At 26.5% G+C, this 23,517-nt stretch overlaps 1 protein-coding gene across 1 annotated transcript; it reads left to right on the top strand.

The window, feature by feature from the left end:
• Window positions 1-3,517: 3,517 nt before the first annotated feature.
• Window positions 3,518-23,196, top strand: LOC100159180 (proprotein convertase subtilisin/kexin type 6-like). Its single transcript, XM_016807376.2, has 2 exons — window positions 3,518-3,793; window positions 23,018-23,196. Exons 1-2 carry the CDS (start codon window positions 3,572-3,574, stop codon window positions 23,129-23,131), a joined length of 336 nt encoding a protein of 111 aa, XP_016662865.1. The 5' UTR covers window positions 3,518-3,571; the 3' UTR covers window positions 23,132-23,196.
• Window positions 23,197-23,517: the final 321 nt, after the last annotated feature.

Raw genomic sequence — 23,517 nt, forward strand, 5'->3', positions numbered from 1 at the left:
CCGCGGTCCATATAGTATACGCACTATGCTCACGACAGAAGTATATATCCAGAAGTAACCCAAAGGTTGGGAGGGGAGGGGGGGTGTGCAATCGCCGCTGACTCTTCAATCGTCGCGGTCGGTCCATGAAAACGCGTTTGACGTCGGATTTTCGTCATATTTTGGCAATCTAGTGCTAAATAAGACCGTTACTCGCTTTTGATAAAATTCAATATAATATAATATCGTATTTTTAAGACAATAATATTATGATCAATATGTAACAAAATTTTAATCTTATTTCATACCTATAAATAGTTACATTTTATTTGAATAAATGACGGTAATGTTTGTAGTTGTAACTATTATTATTACTGTTGCTTGGTAGTATTATTAATTAGAAATAAAAATTATGTTAATTTTATGCCAGGAATGTCATTTACAATAAATACAAATCGCTATTTACATAAGATTTTTGTGACATTCAAAATAACGTTATCTAACCATCATAAAATAAATTAACTAAAGTTCAGATAGGTAGATAAGTCTAGTAGGTACTAAAATTACCATGTTGGTTGATTTATAATTGTTACCTAATTTCTTAGAGATATTTTACTTTGTTATGTTTCTAATAAAAATAAAAAAGGACATTTATTTATTTAGCAACATTAATGAAGTACTATACCTAATATATTTCTTTAAGTTTTTAAATATTTATAATATTTTTTCATAATTACATGATTTAAATAATAAGTATAAAATGTATAGCACTGATTTATGCATTTAATAGGAACCACTAAAAAATTCAAAAAATAAATATATACATTAAAATTAAATACTTAGGTATATAGGTACAAATAAATAAATACAATCAATTTAACAATTTAAATTTTGTTTTTATATTAAACTAGCTGACCACGGTGCACTTCGTTGCTCGTTAAATTTACCAACTCTATATGACCCAAACTTTATTTAATTCGTTATTTAATATTTGGTGGATGACGTTCAAAACGTATCTTAACTTTTTCGTTGCCCGGAGTAAAAATTCTGATTCGCAGCAGTATATTATCAGGTAGACAATCTACCTGCGGTAGATCGTGGACCCCGTACTGTTTGTGCGTAAGTGTGTGATTTCAATCTAGAGTATCAATGTTATACCAAGTTTGTCGTTTCGTTTGTCGGACAAACATCGTGACACGGGATTTTCATAATGGTATAAGATGGCTGACCCGGCAATGTTATTGTCGTATATTTGAAATAATTATAAAATACATTTGAACATGAGTAAAACATTCTTTTCGTAGGTCGTCCAGACTAATTCGAAAGTTTGGTAAAAGAATTTTCGAAATCGGTTCAGTATAGTTCCAGAGATTATACTTTCAACAACGGTAACTAACAACTCCTCTTTATATAATAAAGTATAGAGTATATAATTATATATATATATATATATATTGATAAAAAAAATAATACAAATCAACAACCATGCCCGATTACCAATAGCAACCAATATAATATAATACATTGTTGCGCCACTGTTGTATTTTAATAGTGTAATACTGAAAAATAATTGTAAGATACACAAGTTTGGGATATACAATTTATATTATACGTAGGTAGTATATTTACAATGTACATCTAATAATAAAACATAAATAATGGTGGATCACCCCGCTACAACATTTTTCATTGTTTTATAAAACATCTTAATACAACCTTTAAATGGTGTTAAATGTTTGAGATAAATTCAGACAATTTAGCTTATACCTAGTCATGTGTTTAATGTTTAAAATAATAATTTAAGGTTTCTGCATACTACACAATCATATGTTTAATAATATAGAATCAGTAAATTATAAATAATAATAGTGTAGGTAATACATTTGTAGTATAATAAATAATAAAACCAAAATGCTTAAGACAGTAATAGGTATTGGTATTGTATAGTATTGTACACCATAAAACTAATTTATCGCTTAATTTTTAATAACCTCGTGAAAGTAAATCGCGGAAGTGCGTTATTTCTGTTGTAATAATTATAACGCTTGGATGAGCACTGTTTAATGATCAATTCGAATTACATATGGGTAGTAGCTTTTTAATTTATACTATTGAATAAGAAATGAATATTTCCAATAGGATATTATTTTAATACATCACCTATGCCGATGGGACCCGAATTATAAATAAATGAGTAGTTATTTAAGCGGTTATGTCAATCATTATATTTTCATTGAAAAAGATAAAGAATCACTCACACGGTTTTTTATCCGATTGTCAATCGATACGTATGCAATATATTATAGTATTATACTAAATATTATATTGTTCGTGGTGTCTGTGTGGTGAAATTATTTCATACCATTATATATTTTTACCCTGGCGTAACAATATTGTCTGAACAACCCGCAGATACGTCGTTAGATGTAAGCATTTACTGTTTAGACGTTGGCAAAGTACCCATTTTAGCTTCGTATACCATGCACGTCATAATTGTATTGTTTGATCGTCACCGCTATAATACTTCTATAGATATAGCAAAATGTCTGTAACAGTTGAGCAAAAAATAGTATAACGTAACAGCTTGAGTTAGTTAATTTTTAAATATTGCTCTTAAAAAACGGCAACAACAACATTATTCTGTTTCAAAATTTGTATTTATTTCACGAAATGAAGATAATAAGATTTAATTTTTGTTTTACTATATTCTTTTGCTTTTTCTAAACGGTAAAATATGTGCAATTACGATAGTGAATACTACGCTTTTAATGTTGACTTTTCACGATTGTGTAACAAAGTTTAAAATTTTAGAAAGATGAACGTTCAATTATTTCAAGCTATAATAAGTATAGGAAGGATGGGATGGCACTAAACTTGGACACAATGACAATATATTATATTGTTATAAGCATCGAGACAAGAGTAGGAAGTAGGTATAAACTCAACTATTCTCGGAGTAATTTTTTTTCTCGAAACTCGATTCCAACGCGTAGAGTGTAATATAGGAGTCGTAGCGACGTGGAGCTCGAGTATAAATCGTTCGACATTTTCGTTTTGCATAATGCAATATCGTGGAAATCGGGTCGGTGGAGGGTGTGGGACGATCGGGCACATTGCATTTGTCATATTACTATTACAACGACTACAACGCTACAGTAGTCGTACTTTATCGTAAGTCGTAGGTCTATATAATAATATAATATGTGCACCTAACCGTTTTTCTATTTCCTCTTCGCGCGTCACATCCGTTGCAATGTTCGTCCCGTAAACTTCCGCAGCTCGCCCGGCCGCCCACGCTGCGCACTTCTTTGTTGTAATTTTTTTTTTTTTTTGCTTACCAATTGCTCCCCTCTCCCCCCCCCCCCCCCAAGCTTTGGCGGTGGGCGGTTGGCGAAGACGTGTTGAGGGTGTGTGATGTGTGATGTGGATCAGACCGGATATGAATGTTTGATAGGTAGCGGCGGCGGCGTTATAGTTACACCCGCTGGCCATAGGACGCGCGCACCCCCGCGACGACGACGACTCGCCGCCGGCACGACGACAACAGACGCGCGCGCGACCACCACCGCCACCAGTAGCACACGCCACAACGATGGCGTCGAACGCCCATCGCCACCGTCGTCTTGATCCGGTCGGTCCGACGGCCGTCATGCTGCTGTTGCTTCCGGTGTGGCTGGCCGCCGTCACCGCCGACATCGACGCGGCCGCGCATTACACCAACCAGTTCGCCGTCCGAGTGGCCAGCGTTGGTGGCGACCACGGACAGCAGGCGGACAGGGTGGCCAGGAAACACGGGTTCCTCAACCGTGGACAGGTCGGTTCCGGTTTTTTTTTTTACATGTGTCTTAGATGTTGGTTACCCATATTATAAACCCATCTATACTGGTTTTACGATTGTTATATAATATATTTTTAATTATTATTACAAGTTATAGTTTTGAATTTTCCTCTACTGTTTTAAACAATTTTTTGATCCTGACGGGCGAAATAAACGGGCGATAATATCCCTTACAAATCCGAAATCCTGTGGGTCAGAAATCGAATCTTTCAAATGTCTATGTTTTGGTGGCGGTTTAGTGGTTGTACCCTTAACGTGTATCGAGAAATAACAGTGAAGTGTTGAAGGAATTAATACACCTAAGCCAGTACCGTTATAACAGAGACGCATGGCTCACAATGATTGTTCATATACCATGATTTATTGTTGCTTTCATATTAAATATTTCATGTTTCCACAATTCTGCACGGACGCACTAAGACGAGAGTAGCGAGATTAGTGCCCTTAATCGGACTCTGACTGACTTTATTTTTATCAGTTACTGAATGCGTATTCATGCGTGCCATTGGGAGTTCATAGCTGAAACTTAAACCATAAAATAAATACACTCACTCGATGTATCCTAGAAGATTTTAATTACCATAACACTCGCAGTTACCAGAAAACTGGTGTAACGGTCAGATTTTATTCTCGTCGTATATATTAAAATGAAAAAATCCTTCCTCTTTCGTAGGATTAATGATCCTAAGAAATTAATGTTTAATTAAAAGTGTAAAAATATCCACGTAGGTGTAAATTGGTCGATGGTGAGACTTTTTAGGATTGATATAGTTGGAAATTCGTCTATCGCTTACCTATCAGTTTACTATAGTTCATTAATTCATTACTATAAACGTTATGTTCAAGAAATACAATCGAATTTCAAACAAAGTTTTGTATTGGACTTAGTAATATCTGTTATAATAATGTGTAATAAAGGTCCTCTTGAAGTTTAAATTATATTTTATATAAAAAAAATGTGTAATTTATTACGTGTTAACACTTGGCATAAGCACCATACACGTTGATATAATAGTATAATTATAATAATAATAATAAAAGAAATAATGAATCAATAGTTTCAAAATTGTATACTGGTAAAAGTAAAATGTATTAAGTTATATAATTATATATTATAAATAAAAAAAACCTAAAAAAATATTTTTTTGAAAAACCAATTATACCAATGATCTTTATGTAACTTTTAAAGGAGTTTTTTTATCTGAAAAAGTGACAACAGTACACATAATAATATAATCAAAGGGAAATATTTTCCTTTTTTAAACTTCTGTTATATCTAAAATGCCATTAGGATGGCACTGTATGAAACTTTTAGAGTTTTTTTTAATGCCTGAAATTTTTATTTTTTTTTAATATTGTGTAACCTCTTTGAGTTTAAAATAGAAAATTGAAATTCATATAAAATATTGTCTTTGTTTTTCAGAAAAAAAAATGATCTTAAAACATTCAAAACATTAGCTTAATTTATCTTTTTACTTCATATTCACAACATCTAACTATTGTTGTCTTAAAAGTAATGTGCTTACAACATAATTACAACCCCTTTATTTTCCATCTTAATATACACAGTTGTAGTAAGTAGTTAGGAATTTATAAGCTTGTACCCCTATTTGTTATATACGTGTATTTAACATTTGGTGTTACCGTAATTCAAGTAACCCAGGTATAGTTTTATTTCAGTTAAATCTGTTAAGCTTGATGTACTTCTATAACAATCATTGGATGTTTTTATGATAGAATACAATTTTCTAACACACTTTTGAGGGAGGCAAATGCAATAAAATATTTAGGGATGAATTTAAAATTATACTTATTAGTAAGTATACCACTTATGAAAAAGTAATAATATATTCGTAGGTATCACTCTAAAAGTAATATTGAAAAACATGCAAAATAATACTACGATGTTCAATTAAATTTTTTTTTTAAATTTTTTTTTCTATTGAGATATCAACAGTTATACTATTTATTACGATAGTCAATTAAATATTAAGCACAATGTAAATAATTGACATGAATTATTAATGGGAGATAAGAGAAAAAGGTAAAAAAAAATTAAACAAAGGAACCAGTGGAATTTATTAAAGAAGGCATTACTTTAATGATGGGGACTGAGGAAATAAATAGCTTATAGATATTCATTTAAACATCGACTATACGAGTATTCTAAATATTTTGATCAGATATTTAGTTTCAATATTTACCACATAACTATAAATTTAGACTTTTGACAAACTTAAGTATTACTATAACCGTTAGTGTTATAGTATCCTTACTTATAAAATATGTATTATACTAATATCATATTTAGGTTCAAACAGTGTACCGCATATACACTAGCTAAATATTATAGTTTGCTTCATTCTTAACCGTTGAATATTGACCGATTTTAGATTTATTGGTAATATTCTGTAGGTAACTAATAATTAAAAATTCAAATCTCCCACCCCATAATGCAAATACTAATTTAGAGCAATGTTCATAATTAATATGCTTGAATACACTCACAACGCACACGGAAAGTTGCAAAATATCCTGAATTGCAGCACGTGAATAAATATAACTTTTGAATTATAGTACCCATTAATACCTACCCTAAATATATTTATGAAAAACTGTATTTCAATAATTAAAGATTAATGACAATAATGTTTACAGATAACGTAGGTAGGTAGTAAATATAGTTTTATAATAGATTTAGTCGTCACAAGTCTATAGCATGAGATAATGTATTAAGCTAAATAAATTGTATTTTATACAGACCATAACCAGAATGATATTTTCTATTGTCGAGTTACTTATTTTACCTTGTGGGTATATACAATATAGATTAGGTAACTTAAGTTAGAGTGAAGTTGTGTTCTCAAATTGGAAATAAATTATTATAATTATATATTATTTGTCATTTAACTATTCAAGTATTTTTTACTTTTAGTGACTATTATTAATTAAACCTAAAATATTACATTTTTAAAATGCATAATATTCCGTTTCAGTCAAGGTCGAAGCCATGAAAATGTTTGTGTGATGGAAGTGTGGGGGAGGGTAGGGTAAAGTAATCAGCATTTTTTTTTTTGTTTTCAGTTTACTTTTTGAAACCAACATCAACCCGTTGTACAACACTTTCAGTAGGTACATTTCTAGACAACATTTGATTTAAATTTTCAATTAGAAAATTGTATTTTAGATTCTGAGAGGAGCAATAAATGTAATGGTTTTAATTTTGTTTAATTTTTAATTTTCATCATTATAGCCTTCAGGGCATTTTTAAATGATTCCATCTTTAACTCGAGGCAGAGTCATCAAAATTTGCTGTTTATTTTGTAGATAAAAATGAAAAATTTAGTTTTAGTACTATTTAACTTTTGTCTCTTTGTATAATTACAATATTTACATTAACTATTTATATGCGTTTAATACAAACTTCAAATTGTTTAATAAGTACTAAAGTAACATTTGTCTGAATCCATTTATTTTGTAATATGTGGGTAAATTAATATTATTATATTATTTAAGTATCCTATTCTGGACTTCTGCCAATAAACGATTTTCTTCACTTATGTATCGAATATCTTACCAAATTAATTTATCACACAAACTTATTATACAACATTTTATATTTTGTACGATTTGTATAGTTTCCAAATCAATTTTAATTTATTAATTCACATAATATGACGTATAAACTAAAAGTAATAGATACATTGTTTATTGTATTTTAAGAACATGTACTACTCTACAGCGAAAATTGAAAAATGTAACTAAAATAAAATAATTATTATGTTCTTTTAACTAAACCGTTTTTCATAGTAAATTCTGAAAACCATATTAATTTTGATTTCTAAAATAGTCTTCATACTTTATTGTAATAGAAGATAAGATATAAATAAGATAATAACTATAACTATTAAAATACAATATTAGTACATTATATATACTAGGTATATTGGTTTTACACATTCTATATTTGTCTACATAGTTATTCTATTATTCAGGTCGAAAGAAGGTTCTAAGTTATGTTACATTTAGTGGCGTGGTGAATGACGTTTACCTAATGCAATAATTGCTTAGCCCTAGAAATTTATTTTATTTTTAAAAAAAATTAAAACTTAGGTGGATGAATTTATTATAGTATTTTGTTTGCGCAAAGTTATTGATGACGTTCTATAACAGAAAATCTAAATCAGCATACGGCCTTAAATTATATTATATAGTAGGGGGTAGTGAGTGGGTCATTTTTCGAATTATTTGCTTAGGGTTTCAAAAATAGACCTATAAAAAAATGGAATGCTATTCCTCCCCATACCATACTATTATATTTTAAAGTTTATTATGAATTAATATTTTTAATTTTATAGTTGTGATCCGTGAGTTATTTTCTTTAAATAAATTTGCGCAAATCTTAAAAGTTTTACTTGATAAGTACATAAAATAAAATGAATACGTATCATAGTAAAGTCCTATATATTACATAATATAATTTAAATTTAAAATGCAATAATAACTATTTATTTTAGATTTAACACTTTAAGATTTCTGAAGAACGAGTTATTAAAGTAAATATAAAAAATAGGTACAGATTTATTATGTTTGGTGGTGCATGTGTACTAGATTATTACACTATACATTTTAAGCAAGTTACGTTGTTTAAATATAATTGGTTATGTATAAATAAAAAAAAGTCTTTGGATAAATAACAAACGTATTTTGAATTAAAACAATAATATTCGAATTGACTAATGTAGGTCATTATTATCATTGTATATTACAAGTTTCATGTAAGTTTCACGTGCGTTGTACATTTAACAATTTATACAACATAAAATAAAAATGTTCTAATATAATTCATGTACTTATTTCAATGATAAATGTATTACATTTATTATTGTGTAAAGTAATAATAAAACTTCATATACCTATTTACATTTATATCAGTATACCTATATGGTATGTGTACTTGTTATACCGGTACCCCGGGTACCCGCAATGTTTTTTTTTTACTCTATATCACTCTACATTTCTTAAGGGAATCAACTGTTTACGAAGCCATAATACCATATTATATACATATTACCTATACGGACTCGTACAATATATTAATTGGAACACAATATTCACAAATGTATGTTATTTTCACGTTTTTTATATTTCTGGAATATGTTATTGTTGGTAATACATAAAATACTATACTGAATAACTATAATATGTTAATTTGTATTATACAGTTAATAATATGTAATTAAATAAATTATAGATTTTGAATTTCAAATAATAATAAAAAAAAAACATGGAGTTTCGCAGTAAAGTATTCTATGTAGGTAGTTATTTATTTCGTTATTGACAAATGTGTTTTATAATATTATTATAATAACTTATGATATGTTACAAATGTTTATGTTACAACTCCACATAAATTCACTTGTAAAAATTAAAAAACCAATAGAATACATTTCAAAATAATATTATTAATAATATCATTAAAACCAACAACAACTAGCTTGTAATAAACGACTTAAATAATCTGAGTAGGATCAGAAGAGACTAGCTATCACGTTTCATTCACCTCAGCGCATGTCAGTATGCTGTGAATTTCAGATATTAACTTTGAAGATTGTTCTCGGTAGAGCCCGGTAAAAACCACGCGGGCTTACATTTTTAAAATATTTTTAACGGTTGACGATAATCGTTCCTGATGCTCAGAGAAACTATAGAGAAAATCGAAACTTTTTGAAACCCGTATTTATTAAAAAAAAAGACTATAAATAAATAAAATATAATTGTAAAACAACATAGTATTCTTAATTTTACTGAAAAAATAATAACGACTGAAGGGCTATATTTTCTTTTGATACAAATAATAGTTCGTATTCTCCTTAGATAGTATACAATTTCATATTTTGCAAGTAATTGTATATTTTAAAAAATTCAAACTATTATCTTAGTTATATTATTTTGTATTTGGTTATTTAAATATTTTTGTATACAAATTAAATGATGGTAAAAAAAAAAAATACAATAGGTACACAAGTATGAACGCAATTATATAGGTACCTATAAATTATAAAAAGTAATCTTTTTACAATACATTGTTTGATTGATAAGGAAAATTAATCAATATCCTTTTAATACAATATGTTGTTATAAAAAGTATTAACATAGCTTATAAAACAATTTAAAAACAGTATTAAAAATTAAAGTAGAATTTGAAACTATACGTTATTCTTCGTGTGTGGTTGGGGACAGTTTGCACAAGTACTGCAATCAATGTGTAAAATTACATTTTTTTTTTTTAAATTATCAAAGGGTCTGTTTTTGTTTGGTATAATATACATTAAAAATATCTGATAGAACCCAACGATTACCAACGTACATGTAGAACATTAGCAACACACGTAAAAAGGTATTGAACAATGGACACCCTTCTAAGCCTTTAAGCAAATATTGCAGAGGATATCATTATATAATTGAGGGTTGATAACTATTATTAGGGGAATTTCTTTTTACCTAATCGCAAACCCAACTAATACCGGCACCGTATTTACGTATTATGTTAATAGCTATAACCTTTGGCGAGACTTAATATGTTAGTAGAGAATACATCTTTTTGATGTTTATTCCTATTTAGATTCAAATACAAAAGCGAGTAACTGGTAAATTATTCCTGATGTGTACATCAATAATAATTGTTTAAAAAATTCAAAATTATTTTATTATTTATTATATATTTCAAGATGAAAATTCATTAGGCGTAATGAGTTATACAATTTTAATTCATACATTCAATATAGGCATCATAAAAAAAATAGTATTACGACAGTAATATTATGTAGGTGGGTAGGTAGGAAGATACATCTGGCTACTCGTCTTGATATAAATAATATAATATTAATATTACATCGGTGATAATAATTAAACATTTTTTTTTTTTTTTTGGTTGAACAATATTATAGTAATGAAAGTATAGTTTGGTAGATTATTATTAAAGTTTTGTGTTTTTAATAAATTATTATGTTTGTAGAAAATATAATCATAAAAATGCAATTTTTTTTTATGTATTCAATCTCATGAAGTGTAAATTTTAGGTTTTATTATTTATACATCCCATATATGAAATCAAAACACCGCTTAATCTTTAAATATTTATAATTATTGAATATTCTATTTTATTATATAGTCAAAATCCATAAATTGTAAAAAATTGCATATCTATATAATGGTAAGTACCTATAAGGTATGCATTAATTATTTTCAGATATTTTAATGACATGGTATACCAATCAAAAAGTAAAAAATAAATATAGTTATGAGGTTTTTAATTTAAAAACGCCATTGTTTTTGTAGTAATTAGTTTTCTTTGATTCTACCAATACATTTTTAATTAGAAAACTTGTTTTAATCGCATATAACTCTAGTAGCTACTAATAGTTGAAACACATTTTTTCGGGAATATTTGATATCATAGTTAGTGTCTAGGTTGGTGAGGTATAGTGTAATACTAATACATAATATGTCTACGTCGACACTCAGAAAACCACCGTCAGAGGAGTCTGTGGTAGGGACTATATGCAAATTGATGACTATGAAGCAAGTTGATTGGGTGCAATTTCTTAGAGTCAGCATGGTAGTAAATTGTTGATTGTGCTGACTTATTTGTTTTTCTTTGAATATTTAAAAGTTGAAGATGATAGATAATAGCTTATGTTTAACGTACTTATAGATGACAGTCATTACATTTTCAGGCATTCATGCAAGTTGTATATTTTATATTTGGAACCATCTGAAGATACCCATCTGACCAAGCAATGCTCAAAGTACTCTGCGTGTGGAGCAGATTATATGATCGATAGAATAAAATTAAATAACATAAAAAAGTATATATTTTATGTGTATTGGTCTTATCTATTTGTTTTATCGGTCTTCTCAAATTCTATTTTTTATTTAAATTTAAAATCAACCAATAATTTGATATTTGATCAGAAAAATGTATTAATTATATTGTTGTGGACACTATTTTGTATTCTGATAAAATTAAAGATAAAGTTGGAGAGTAATTTTCCTAATCAGTAACCATTATTCACTGTACCTGCATATATTTTCATTGCTATATCGTTTTAAAAATATTTTACGCAAAAATAAAAATATTTGTCATTTAGCACTAAAAAATAATTTTCTTGAAAAAATCATTAAGTTATACATCTATATTGTAATTTTTTTATAAATTTGTTATAAAAATATAAGTATTTGATAACACAGACTTGTTAATAAAATACATTATAGATGTACGTTATTACTTGTGACGTTTATCATTTAATGAAAATGAACATGCGTGTAAAAATTTCAAAACCACTTTATTATTATAGTTTGATGATAAAAGCTGTCATATAAATTTCATTGGGTTCAAACATTGATGTCATGTTGCTTATTAAAGGCCAAAATCGTGACCAGTGAATGATTTTATAAAACTAACACATCGATGAAAATACTATTTTCTTCGATGAACAAAGTTGATTTATTGCTTGATAGGACGTCTCTGGAGAAGCATGAAAGCCAATTTAGGAAATCCCAAGAACATTATGAACACCAAAATGGCTTAAAACGGTTTACACGGTAACGACTAACGTCCATACTCCATAGTCAATAGCGGATAAATATATTTTTAATTTTTACTCAAACCATTTTCTTGAATAGCATTATGCTTACTAGTTATCGCTTGCATCTATATGTTATATACAAATTAATGTTTCTTTCTTTCTTTCTTTCTTAGTCTTATATAGACTCAAAATTGACTAGACCATTTTAAATTAAAGGTATATTAATAGATTCCTTGAGACTCTGTGAGAGTTTGTAGCTTTGTTTTTCGACCTACATATGTTGCTAGATATAGGGTAGCTCACACATGAATTTTGTTTCAACTCATGAAAATCGAATATTTTTTTATTATAATATATGACGTATACTCGTATATAGAGTTGCCATTGTTTTCAGATAATAAAATAGTATTTATGATTGAATACAATTTTGTGTATCTTTGAAAATGCAATACAAGGTTTCTCCATAAATCGTCATTAGCAAAATTAATAAAAAAATGAGTGCAATATTTCACATTTTTTTTATAAGAGACAACATTTTTTTAATTTTTATGAAATCGAGTAAAATTTTATTTTTCTACAATAATGTTCTTATTTTTTTATTTCAATAACTTATATCATGGATATACTTGATATTTTTTCACCAAATGTTTACATAAGTATTTTCAATACAATATGCTACAATTTTATTTTTTACATTTCCAATTTATTTTAGTTTTTAATTTTTAGCGATGCGATGAATGTATTCGTTTTAAAAATGGTGTGTCTATTTATTTTGTATCTGATTTTTGAAGGAGGCGGGGAAGCATAAGCAAAAACTATAAATAGAAAAAAAAAATGAAAAACGAGAGTTTTTACGGAAAACCAGTTTTTGACCAAATATATATAATATTTGAAATTTTCACCACAATGTATTTGTATTTTCTATAGGTGCATACTATAATTTTCAAAATATTTCGAGTAGTTTTAAAGTCATTTTTAATTTTAATTTTTTTTATTTTATAGTTTCTAAGTAACAAATAATATATATTATAGCTCGATAATTACAATATGTTATCTGCATATCTATACAATGGTAAGTTGTATATATTATTTTTTTTCAAATGTCTTAGTAACATTGTCTATTATGCCAATCAAAAATAATTTTAATATATATTTTTATATTAGAATCTTAAATAAAAATGTTTGTAGAATATTAATTTAATATACCTATTTATTAAATTATATTATAATAATTAAGACTTTATAGACAGTATAATAAACTCTGAAACAAGATATCTATGTAATATATTTTACATTTGTTTATTTTACAGTTCAGTACATTCTGTGATGGAAAAAATTATAATATGATTACTAAAATATACTGATTACAATAAAAATTGTAGTTAAAAACAACCCATGCACTTTCCATCTCTTTATTGTTATTTGTATACAATTTACCAGAGGGGAATTTTATAATAATAATATCGGTGTTTTATTACATTTTGTTTAAGAACCAACATTATTTTTAGTTAAACAACTTCGTGCTGTTTACTTGGAATTTCTGTTTTTACTATAAAATAGACAAGAAACCAGCATTTTACAAGTGCGAAACATTTGTTTAAAACTTTATTAACTTTATTCTTTTGAAGTGTAATATAACGTGGTTAAGCTATTCGAAGAACCATCAAACCACATACCTTATATTATTTGCTCATCGTTTAAATATGTTTGCAACCGATTTCGTTTGTATAAATTGAAAACATCTCTCAAGCTGTTTTCCTTCTTTCAATCCATAATTTTCCAAAGAAAACTATTTGAAATATTTTAATTCTGAAGTTATGGACTAAATACTGAAATAAACTGAAAATTTAGCAAAATACATTTTTAATTTAAATTGTATGGACACAATATTCTGGAATTAATGTTACACCATATAAACGTAAGGAAACAATTTTCCTTTAACGTTTCTTACAATACTGGATCAATCGAATTAAAAAATCTTCTATGGATTTCTCTTGTAGGTAACGATAATTGGGAGGAATGAGATTTTCTTAGAAAAACTCGAATGTTCATTTTGACTTGAACTGAAATGTGCTGAATGCTTTTCCTTTTATCCCAAAAAGCCCTCTTCTCCGACCAATGCCTAATTCATTTAATGCCATTTCCCCTTAAGATTAGTTTTACAGGATATCTTCTTTAAATCGATTGCGTTCTAAATATTATGTATTTTAAAGGTTTAACTGGATAATATAGCTTCGTAAAGTCTTAACGTAGCTAATTGCAATTTTTAATAATCTATGAAGTGGAAAAATATGATAAGATTTTTTCTACTTATTACTATTTTGGTACCTATACTGGCTATACTAATATCATAATGACTTTTGGTCGTTTTAAAGTATTTATGGCAATTGTTTTTTTTTTAAAATTTATATATAATATTGATATATTATATTCAATGGTATTATATTATGTATAATGTAACAATTGATCACGTACCTACAGTTGCATTATGATTTTTATTTTTCAGGACTTTTGAAATATTTCTTATATATTTAATTGAGATCCTGATATTATGAATACATCTATATTATTTAAAGCAATAGCAACAATTTGATGGTTTATCAGTCCCTTGTTTTCATTACGCTCATCAATAGACACTATTTTAGAGTATCGTATTATTATGAATTTGAATGCAACTTTAATAAATCCATCACTGATGAAAACACCGACAATCGACATACATGCTAATAGTATAGCATCCTCAACCACCACAAACAACATTCCGCTCAAAGGTGTTTTACAATATTAAAAGAACGATAAGACTAAAAGGTACCTTACAATCCTGACAAATCTTTTATCAAAAAAAAAACCAAATCAAACCAAATAAAACCTACAATTTTTCACTGATCTAACAGTCAGGCAAATAGAAAACAATTATCAATAATCAAAGATCAATCTATCTTATGAGGAACCTTTCATATATATGATATGCAATATGCATTGTCATAATTTCTTTCTAACACATATTTTTTATTTTAACTGCGAAGCATAAGGAACAAACACATTTAGCGTGGTACTTGATATTTTCTATGCTGCACGGAAAAAAAAAAGATTGCATCATATAATAATATAATATGTGTTTTTAAAATTATGATCTAAAAAAATTATGAATTCGGTTTCTATGGTAATTTAGTTATATTAATCATTGGTTGATAGGGGTACCTTACTAAAAATCTGATTACAAAAAAAAATTGTATTTAAATTTTTTAATCCATTTTTATTTTGGTTACTATGGCAATGTATTTATAATATTCATCGGTTTCCAGGGGAAACCTAGACACGGTAACTTGAAATTATTACGTTTTAACATTAATTAAATCTTTGTTATAGTTTGGTTGATATGAATACTGTAACGCAAAATAGGCCACGCGAAATCAGTAAGAAAATAAATTGTGGTCAGGCCAAAGTCATAATAATACCTACATATATGTTAAAACACTATACTCGACCTAGGACTTAAGATCGTAACTTCCATTATTTAACATCCAAAAATGAGGATCGGAAAAATAAATTGAATATATATAATAAATAAATAAGTTATTGAACGTTTATTATTATTTAATCCATTTGTACTCATGTATTTTACTTACAAACAAAAATGTTATCCACGTTAAAAATTAAAAATAGTATTATAACAAATGTAACAGCACCCAATAGCCACGCTTCCAAGGGTTATTTCTTTGAATAAAAAATAAAATGTATGACAACAACATAATGACTCTTAGTGAAATCGTTAGGATTTTAAAAATCCATGTTTTTATTTTTTACAATAATAATAACAATAACAATAAGTATTTTAACATATAATCATAATAATAAGGATGTGCACATATTAATATATACCTATATGGATGTGTTCATAATATTTATGAAAATGTATCATATTAAATTTTCAATATAACTTTCCCTAAAGGACGGGATCAGAATGTTCCTACGAACTCTTCGTGCCTGTCATAAGAAGTGACCAAATTGAGGTTATTTTCAGGTCGACAGTCGGTATACGATACGTCAAAAGTATGAGAGGTCCGAAACTGAATAAAACAAAAACAAAAATGGAGCAAAAATGACTTTTGGCTGAACTCGTATATTAGGGAGCGTAGGGCGACAATGAAGAAAAAATGTACAATATACCTAATTCAAATTTTCGAAAAGCATGTTAAAAATAAATCTTTCTAAATTCATCGATCTGTTTAGTACGTTAAAACGTAAAGCAGGTACTATAAGTTTTTATTACTTTAATTGTTGTATAATCAACGGATACACATTTTTTTTTTTTTAATCTCAGTAAATAATAGCATGCCTTTAGTATTCAGTCCATTTTAATTAAAACTTATGCATTGTCAATTGGATAAATACACCAGGGAAAAGACAGGGCTGTGAAATGGTATTTAACACAATTTAAATCGTTTTACAAAATTGGTAATTGAAAATTGATTTAAAAAACTGAAATTGAATTAAAAATAACTTTTTTCTATATTTGCCTAATGTATTTTTTTAAATGTTTAGGTCAAAAATCATTGAATAAAAGCCAAAATTCATTTTCTACAAATAAAAATGTTGCAATTTATTTCAATGTAAAAATTGAATTTATACTATTTTCAATTACATCAATAATGGTTCTCCGAATGAAAAATAACTAGATATTAATCATGAAAAATAGATATTATTAATATAATAATATAGGCACTAATTTAATGTTATTTACATATTAAATTTTATTTGGGTATTGAAGTAGTGCTTCCTCTATCACGTCATCTGGGGTTTTAAAATTATACACACATTTTTATGTTTTATCGTTTTTAATTTTACAGATTGTAAATTATTATTTTATTTATTTTCAACCAAAAAAAAAAATAAAAGAACATATGTAATGAATTAGGTTTTATCTAAAGATAATATGCATATTACATCGTTAAAATTTTAACTACCGCTAATATTTTACGTACAAATCACATTTAACTCTTGATAATAATATATATTTTTAAAATTACCAAAATTGACAATATACAATTCAATTTCCACCACACATTTTACAAATTGATGCAATCTATAAAGAAGTATTTTGATGATTTTTATTTATTTATGTGTATTAGCAACGTAGCTCAAGTTTTCATTACATTAAAATGTGTTGTAAAGATTGTTAAATTACGTATTGTACTTGACTAAAAAACACGTTTTTTAATTTTATTAGTTCATTTAAATTAAATTAAAAACTGAAATGTCATACTAATAAATGCTATAAATGCTTTAATAACAAAAAAGCTGTTATTATTATGTACCTACCTATATTTGATAATAAACAAAATAAAACAAAATGTGGAAATATGGACCATTAAAATATCGTTTGATCTGCAATTAAACTTTGTTAATTACGATATTATTGATCGAGCGAGATTCATCTAGTACCTATGTATCAATGTGTACATATAAATATAAATATATTGTGCGAGGAATTTAAAGGTTGTGTTGTATTGCGTATATACTTTACAACGACGAATACTAAAATGAAAAAAGTTTATACTTTCAGTCGTATATTTTGTTTTTCGATTTCAGTTGTAGGCTGTACATTTCATACATTTAAATTGAAAAAAACTTTATTTTGTATTATAGCTGACTTAACGGTACATTCTATACATTGAAAATATTGATCGTTAAAGTATATGATTAATTATTTTTACTAACTCTACATACAATGTATACTGTATATGTTAATTAAATATGTAATCCCTAAACATTGTAGGTATTGTGAAATTACAATAAATAATACGTTTAATTAATATTACCTACATAAAAGTATGATTTAAATAGAAGTCTATTGTATCTAGTTTATGTTAAAAACAAATAATAATCTGCACTTTGTATAGCTATTATTACTAAAAACTTTTTTCGTTTGATTTTTGACAAATGAATTGTTGTGGCATGTGATGAAAAAGTTTAGATATATTATTAATAGAAGAATGATTTGAATATTTATTATGTTTTGAAGTATTGTTATAAGAAAACAAATGTTCTAAGGTTTATCAGATAAATTGTTGATAAGGTAACCTAACCTACTATACATAGGTATTTTTTTAATTGTATGAAGTTAGAATAAATAATATAATAATTTTTGTATGTATAAATAAACAATCCCATAAGATAAAAAAACGATTTTAAGGCGTAAGTCCACCAAAATCTGGTTATTCTCGACTATTCGTGTCAAGGAATTCCTTTAATCATATTTTATATACGTCCTTATTCATAAAAATTAATATAAATATTTTTTTTTTGGTTTTTTCTACGTCTTAACAATAATATTGTTATTAAATTGTATTATATTAGTAAGAAGGAGACTAATATTTATTCGTGTGAAATTTTCAAAGTAGTTTTTATTTTATATCATTATTTTTCTTTTCTCCCATGGGTATGAATAAGACAATGCTTTTGGACTGAGATGTAATGAAATTACACTTTTATTGGATTCAACTGACGTGGATATTAAAAGTAAATTTTGAAAATATTTTGTGTTCTCCACTGTTTGAATTTCAAAATAACAAAACGATGTTATTTTAATTATATTTTAAAAACGTTATTTCTATACACAATATCAAATTTAGCTGAGACGTTTTATTTTAAATTGTATTTGTAAATTAAAAGTGTATATTTACTATAAAATTAAAATAACAAAAATTAATCAATAAAATATTAAGAAAAAGTATGCTTAATGCTCATAGTTCAAGTTTATACTCTGAAGTTTATACATCTTAAATTTAATAAAAAACAATTTTATTTTGTTGTATTTAACTTGAGTATATAAAATAAGTTTAATTATTATGAAAAAATACTAAATATTAATTCAATAAAGTTTAGTAAGTTTGATTTTTGAAGCTTTATTAAGATTAAGATGATATTATTGAAATTTCAAGGAAAATAATTGTTCATGTTGGCATATTCTGGAAACTATCTTGTATGATTTTACTTTGGCCATTAATTGATTAGACATTTCATGTTTGGCTGTTAGAAAAAAAAAAAAAAACATTTACCAAAACAAATTTTCACTAAATTTGTTTATGTTATATGACGAACAAAATTAAAAGAACAAGTTATTCTCGAAAATAATTGTTATGTAAAAAAAAAATAAACTGTTACTTACACGATAATTGTATGACCATTACTAGTTTTATATTAGTTATGGATATAAATGCTATACAACAATTCTATATTAAGCAAAACTCCAATTACTTTGAAATATTCATTTATTTTTAATTATTGTTTGTATAGTAAATAATGTACTATAACTAATATAATAATATGATCACGCTAAGGCGATATAAGTGAGATAAATATTCGGTTTCAAATTCCAATTAGGTTTTTGGTACCTATTAATTTCTCAAAATACATTGACCTAGTCATTGGGGTATGATAATTTAATGATAAGCTAATGTATAATAGTCTTATGTAAATATGTAATGTATGCGTTACGGTTCTAAATTCGAAAATGAAAAAAGTTTACACTTTGGTCATATATTTTGTTTCTGATACCAAAAGTATATTATGAAAATCTAAATTGCAAAAAGTTTGTTTGTCACTGATTTGGTTTTTGACAATGATCGACGATATTCACGATCAATATAGTAAAATTAAAATTTACATGTCTATTATATTATTATATACATTTTGAAATGCAGTTTAAATATTTACTCGTTAAATTTTAATATTATAATATATTATGTATTTAGCACTTAGAGAAATGGGAATATTGTAACAGGAGGAGAATATTAAAACAATTCATTTTATAATCTTAGGGAGAAAGTTAATTATTTTAAAATATTTGTTGTTTGGTTTTTAAAAAGCATCTTTTAGAGCAGCAAAACACTTCATCAGTTTAGGAGTAGTTTATTGGTTGGTTCATGTTGATAATCAATTAAGATTCTGTGCAGATAGCGACGAATTAATTAATATTAGGTACCTACCTATGTAATAATGTGAGTTTATTTATTTCTGTATCCATCATCACTCTTTGGGATCGTAATAATGTTACAGTTTTTAACTTTGAAGGTAGTTTTTAGTAACAATTTGGATATAGATAATATATTTTTTTTTCGTGGGGGTTGGGTGACAAGAGTGAAATATTCTTTCAATACTTTTCATAATATTAGAAAAACTAAAAAAAAAAAAATAGTCATTTTTACGCAAAACCAATTTTTGACTACCTAAATCAATGTTGTGTTTTCGGCGTAACTCAAAAATGAATAATTCGTTTTTATAAAATAGACATGAAACAACTTAAACAAAATATTTTGGCTCTGTTTTTATATGTTACTTTTTATAGTATTTTAAATTGTCTACTTTACCTAATAAGTTTTTATGATTTAAGTAAATAAGATATAATTTTTGAATTTTGGTAAAAGAGCTTAGATATTTAATACAAAATTCCTCGTAAGCTGTAACTTGTTTATAAACCGATTGAAAAAATCGAGGAATGCGTGTTTACTATCTTTTTTTATTAGCGTTTAAAGTTAGAATTTTGATGAAATTCGTCAAAATCTCGAGTTTAAAATATTAATACCTAAGGTTTGAAAATGTAATACAAGGTTTCTCATAAGCTGTTTTACGATAGTATTATAAAAGTGAAGTTGAGCGTAGTTCTAATAATATTTATTGGTAGCGTCTGAAGTTTAAATGTTGACGAAATTGAATATTTATACGCATAAAACAACTATTTCTCATCAAACGATTTTAGTTTTGTTTGTTGCAATTTAGATTAATATTAAGCTATCGACTATTTGTATCAATATACTATGAACCTATTCATACCGTTATATCTATATGGCAAGTCAGTATTTACTCAACAGTTCAAAAATGATATGCAGGATGATTCACAAAGCAAGCGTCTCCCCATTTTTCCTTTAATGATAAAGTTACATTTTTTAAGAATATCTTGTTATTATTGAGTGAATGGAAACGTCGTAGTTTAAATAATTGATATAGTAAGTTGCTAAAGATATTGATTACTAATTACACTTTTTGATTTGTTGTATTAAATCACAATTATCTTATAAACGATATTATAATATGCTTGTTACCACGTTACACGGATAAAGACACAAAGTTTTCGAAAAATATCACTTAATACCTCTATCCACTCAAACCTTCGGTACCTATAATGCTCCTATAGAAAACGTTTATTAAAAAAAAGTCATGACGCTTTTGTAAAATGTCGTTTACTCAGTTATAGGTATGTTTTCTAAATGCAATAAAGTATTATCGATTTTTATTAAAATTATATAATATGTTATATTATACTTATATCCATCTATATTAATAAAAGGTAATGTTTTCGTTTGTGTTTGAAAGCGATCTACAGTCAAGTCTATCAATGTTACATTGGTAATCCTAAATAGCCGAGGATGTGCGCCTCAATGACAATATAGTGAACATTGGTTACATACTTACATACAATAAAACAATTATTATAAAAAATTATTTTATATTTGGTCAAAATAACCTCAATGTCCGTGTTAAAAATGTGTGGAGTTAACATACTTTAATTCAGTTATATCATGGGTGATTCCACGAAAATTTAATTTGTCACGGGAAAGACCTTACCAGATCGGATCACTTAGTTATTAATACAAAACTATAACAAGTTTAACCAATTATACGTATTTGAATTAATAATTTATTTTTTCTTAAGCATGCTTTGTATAATATGTGAATATGTTTAGGATGTTTAAATAAATATAATTAGATTTTTATCGTTTATTGAATATATATATATATCGGTTATTGAATATATCATCTGAAAAACTTAAGCTAATAGATGCCAACATTGTTTAAACTCATTTAAATTAAAATATCCTCTGAGCTATACAAATCAAAACATGTCCTTATTTATTTTGTTGAAGATCATCTTATATTATATGTTCCCGAAATCTTCCATTTATTATAACAACGATTTAAATTTTAACAAGTATATTTATGTTAAGACTTAAGGAGCCGTTATACCCACTTGTGTTGTCTCCGACTTTCTCAAAACAGTAAATTTTACATTCAGAATAATCCTTTTAACTTTGTTATTTTTAATATTAGAGTGCATTGATCTATAATTATACAGTTTAAAGCAGTACTTAAATTGAGTGGAGATTTGGGAGTAGAAGTCCTTAAATTGTTTAAAAAAATATTTTAGTGTATCCCTATATTTATTTATATCATAATCACTAAGTCATTTAAATCTTCAAGTGTAAATTTTTTTTAACTTTTGCATTTTATTATAATTTTTTCCAATACACACATTGACTAAAATATAAGATTATTATACGTTTGGTTTTTTTAAATTTTTTATTTAAATCAAATTAAGAACATTTTAGAATAGTACATTTTTTGTAAACATTAAATTACTCACATTATCTGGATTTAACATTTAAATATCAATCAAAACCAACGTTGGAACCCGTATAATATTCTTACTAAATAATTTGCTTGTTAGTAAGACGGAAATACACATGTGGGTGAAATGTCCTCTAAAGAAAGTGTCCTACATAATATTATTTACAAACTCTATGAAACACAATAAACTATTTTGTTACAGATTGGAAGCCTTAATGAATTTTATTTGTTTGAACATCAACACGTACACAAAAGATCAATTTACGTTGATGAAAAATACCATTCTCGTCTTAAACTTGATCCACAGGTAATATAAACATTATTCATTATAATTTATATGTATGGGTAACTATTGTACTTATACTTGTATGGCATCAATATATTTTATTTGTGAATTAAATGAGTATGATAAGTGATAATAATTTATTATAGAAACCTATAAACATGTTTGCTTTTTAAGTTTTCGCTAACTCTTATATTTTATTTTATTTTAATATTAGGAGTGACCAAGTAGATTTTTTTTGAATAAACTTCGAATGTGGTAACATTTGGTTTATTTTTTTCTTTATCGAAACTCTTTATTAAATTTCCTTATTCAATTCATATACTGTGTATGGACTAACAAGTTTAAAAGAAATGTACACATATATATATATATATATATATATATATATATATACACTAAAAGACAATTCATATGTC

This window comes from Acyrthosiphon pisum, chromosome A3 (assembly GCF_005508785.2).
Source record: "Acyrthosiphon pisum isolate AL4f chromosome A3, pea_aphid_22Mar2018_4r6ur, whole genome shotgun sequence".
Lineage (NCBI taxonomy): Eukaryota > Metazoa > Arthropoda > Insecta > Hemiptera > Aphididae > Acyrthosiphon > Acyrthosiphon pisum.

Coding starts and splice junctions, on each gene's coding strand:
- LOC100159180 (XM_016807376.2), top strand. CDS start 3,572: ATGGCGTCGAACGCCCATCGCCACCGTCGTCTTGATCCGGTCGGTCCG. Junction 3,794..23,017: donor GGTTCCTCAACCGTGGACAG/GTCGGTTCCGGT, acceptor ATTTTGTTACAG/ATTGGAAGCCTTAATGAATT.